Below are 2,500 nucleotides of genomic sequence, written 5' to 3'. Positions count from 1 at the left end.
AAGTGCACTTAAACAGAACACTCATCAAACACTTTTTTTTACACACTCAAAAAGCTTTCTCAATTTAATACTAGGGGTTGCATACCGATTAAATTCCTGAAAACCATATCTGCTTTTAATATAGGCAATCAATGATAAACAACTTAGAGTCATGTCAGAATTACAGTAATCACTGTTTCTGTCCTTTTTAATGCAATTTTCTTTTCAGGAAATAATCAGTCCTACATTAACACACACATCACACAGTCTGAAGTGATTTGATAAACCCCACACCACTCGGTTCTTCAATTCCTATATAATAACATTTAACCACTTAATAACAACACACTAAATGATCGCAAATGAAATGTTACAGTAATAGAAAGGAAATGTAGTTTTTAATTTCATCTGTGATATGGATTAACAAATGTTAATTAATGATATTTTGTTCACTTTTCAAGTCTAATTGAAAGTGGTAAAAGAAAGAAAGATTAGTTTTTGTAAATAATGTTAAAATTTTGACTTTACAAATACTTCTCAATTCTTAGCCCAATATTTCAAACATCACAAAGTCGTATCATGACACCAATCTAGGAAATCTTTTCACTCGATACAATATGCCCTTCTTACTATGGAAAAAAAAAAAAAAAAAAACACCTCCCCAATATATAATCCAACTTTGGCAGTTTTCTTCATTCACTCTCATTACTCTTACACCATTCATTACGAATCTTTCTCAAAATTTTCCATGAAGTCCAAAGGAGGCATTTCTAAGGGCGCAAGATCAACGCTTGGGGGATCTGGGGATATCTCACTTAGCGGAGAAAATACAAAAGGCGAGCAGCTGGAATCAGCCAGAGCACGCATGCGGCGCCGTTCTCCCTCGTACTGCTCGCACTTATTCTGAAGCTCACGTACCTGTATGTATAAAAAAAGTTTTTGTAACATCTCATTGAGTACATATTAAAAACTGTGCTATTCTCGAGATATGAAGAGATATTCCCTATAGATCAAATGACTGTTCTCTTTATATGAAATACATTTTTTTTTTATATCATCTTGAGGTACAATTAAAAAGAATGCAAACTATGATCTAAAAATGTACTAATTAATTACAAAAACATGGTTATGCTAAGAAAAGACAAATATTCAAAAATAGTAAACTTGCAGGTTGTACATTACATTAACTTCAGTGAGACCTAAAATGTACAAAATCTTGCCAAAGAGAAAGAATGGGAGAAAAAAAAAGAAAGAAAGAAAGAAAAAACGAAAAAAGAAAAAAAAAAGAAGAAAAAAGAAAGAAAGAAAGAAAGAAAGAAGAAAGAAAAAGAAAGAAAGAAAAAAAGAAAGAAAAAAAAAGAAAGAAAGAAAAAAAGAAAGAAAAAAAGAAAAAGAAAAAAGAAAAGAAAAAAGAAAAGAAAAAGAAAAAAGAACAGAAGAAAATCACAAAACAAAGAAGCGGAATGCAAATTTATAAACAAACAAGCTTCAAGCGTTGACACCAAAAGCCGGAAGCAAACCTACCTGACTTTTTAACTGACAGTTTTCCCTCTCCATGTGGGACAGCTCACTCATGAGTTGCGCGATGAGGTCCGCCTGGTGATCCCTTAGGGTACGCAGCTCCTCCACGATCACCAACATGTTCTTCTTCTTCTTCCGGCCGTGGACTTCCCCCGAGCTGCTGCCCGCTTCCTCCGCCTTCTCGCTGGCTGGCATCTTGGTCCTTCCCTGCTAATTCTCCCGAGATTTTTGAGTTTTCCTTGGCGCCGGCCTTGGTTTCAGCCTCCTCGGTGGGTGTGCTTTTATCACCTTCGTCTTCCTTCCTTTATCTACAAATTCCCTCGGGCCCCCCTTCCAGGATTAACATGATGAAACAGAGATTCAAATTTAAATCTCGGGCATATCTTGAAAGGCTAAGTACAACTTGTTGTAAAATAAATATGATAATATAAATATAATAAAAATATTGAACAATTCATATAAAAGTCGTAGAAATCATCAAACAACACACCAGGTGTTAATCATAATCTATTTCTTTTGATTTTTACTCAGACCACACCACAGAGCACATATTTTTGCATCTTGGTAGTGTTGTGTTGTGGTAGATGTATGAGATAGTGTTAATATACTGAGATGTCTGGTGTTGTAGCTTTTTTGTTATGCGTGTATAAAAATAATAAAATCTTTTTCTTACTCTCTTCCTTATTTGCTGTTTTTAGCAATATAGCATATTTACATATGATTAATATTATATATTAGATAATATCAAAAAAAATCTAAGGTCACAATACACACACATACAAAATATAACACACTACCAATCACATTTCAACTCAATACCTCAAATTCTGAGCCTGATATTCACACTCTTGATATCATCAAAACACAAACACAACAACAAAATAATGTATATACATATATATATATATATATATATATATATATATATATATATAATTATATATAGTAGATAGTATAGATAGATAATAATAGATAATAGATAACACACACACACACACAC

At 32.8% G+C, this 2,500-nt stretch overlaps 1 protein-coding gene across 1 annotated transcript in view; it reads right to left on the bottom strand.

Annotated features, from left to right (window-relative positions):
• Positions 1–101: 101 nt before the first annotated feature.
• The window catches only part of LOC119576808 (nuclear receptor-binding factor 2-like), an 8,333-nt gene continuing 5,934 nt past the window's right edge, over positions 102–2,500 (bottom strand). Inside the window, 3 exon segments of the mRNA XM_037924453.1 lie at positions 102–897; positions 1,504–1,701; positions 1,703–1,883. Coding sequence (XP_037780381.1) covers positions 703–897; positions 1,504–1,701; positions 1,703–1,883 — 574 coding nt within the window. The 3' untranslated portion in view covers positions 102–702.

Source organism: Penaeus monodon, chromosome 9 (genome assembly GCF_015228065.2).
Source record: "Penaeus monodon isolate SGIC_2016 chromosome 9, NSTDA_Pmon_1, whole genome shotgun sequence".
NCBI lineage: Eukaryota > Metazoa > Arthropoda > Malacostraca > Decapoda > Penaeidae > Penaeus > Penaeus monodon.
The sequence above is the reverse complement of the archived record's forward strand: the minus strand, read 5'-3'. Positions and strand labels throughout refer to the sequence as shown.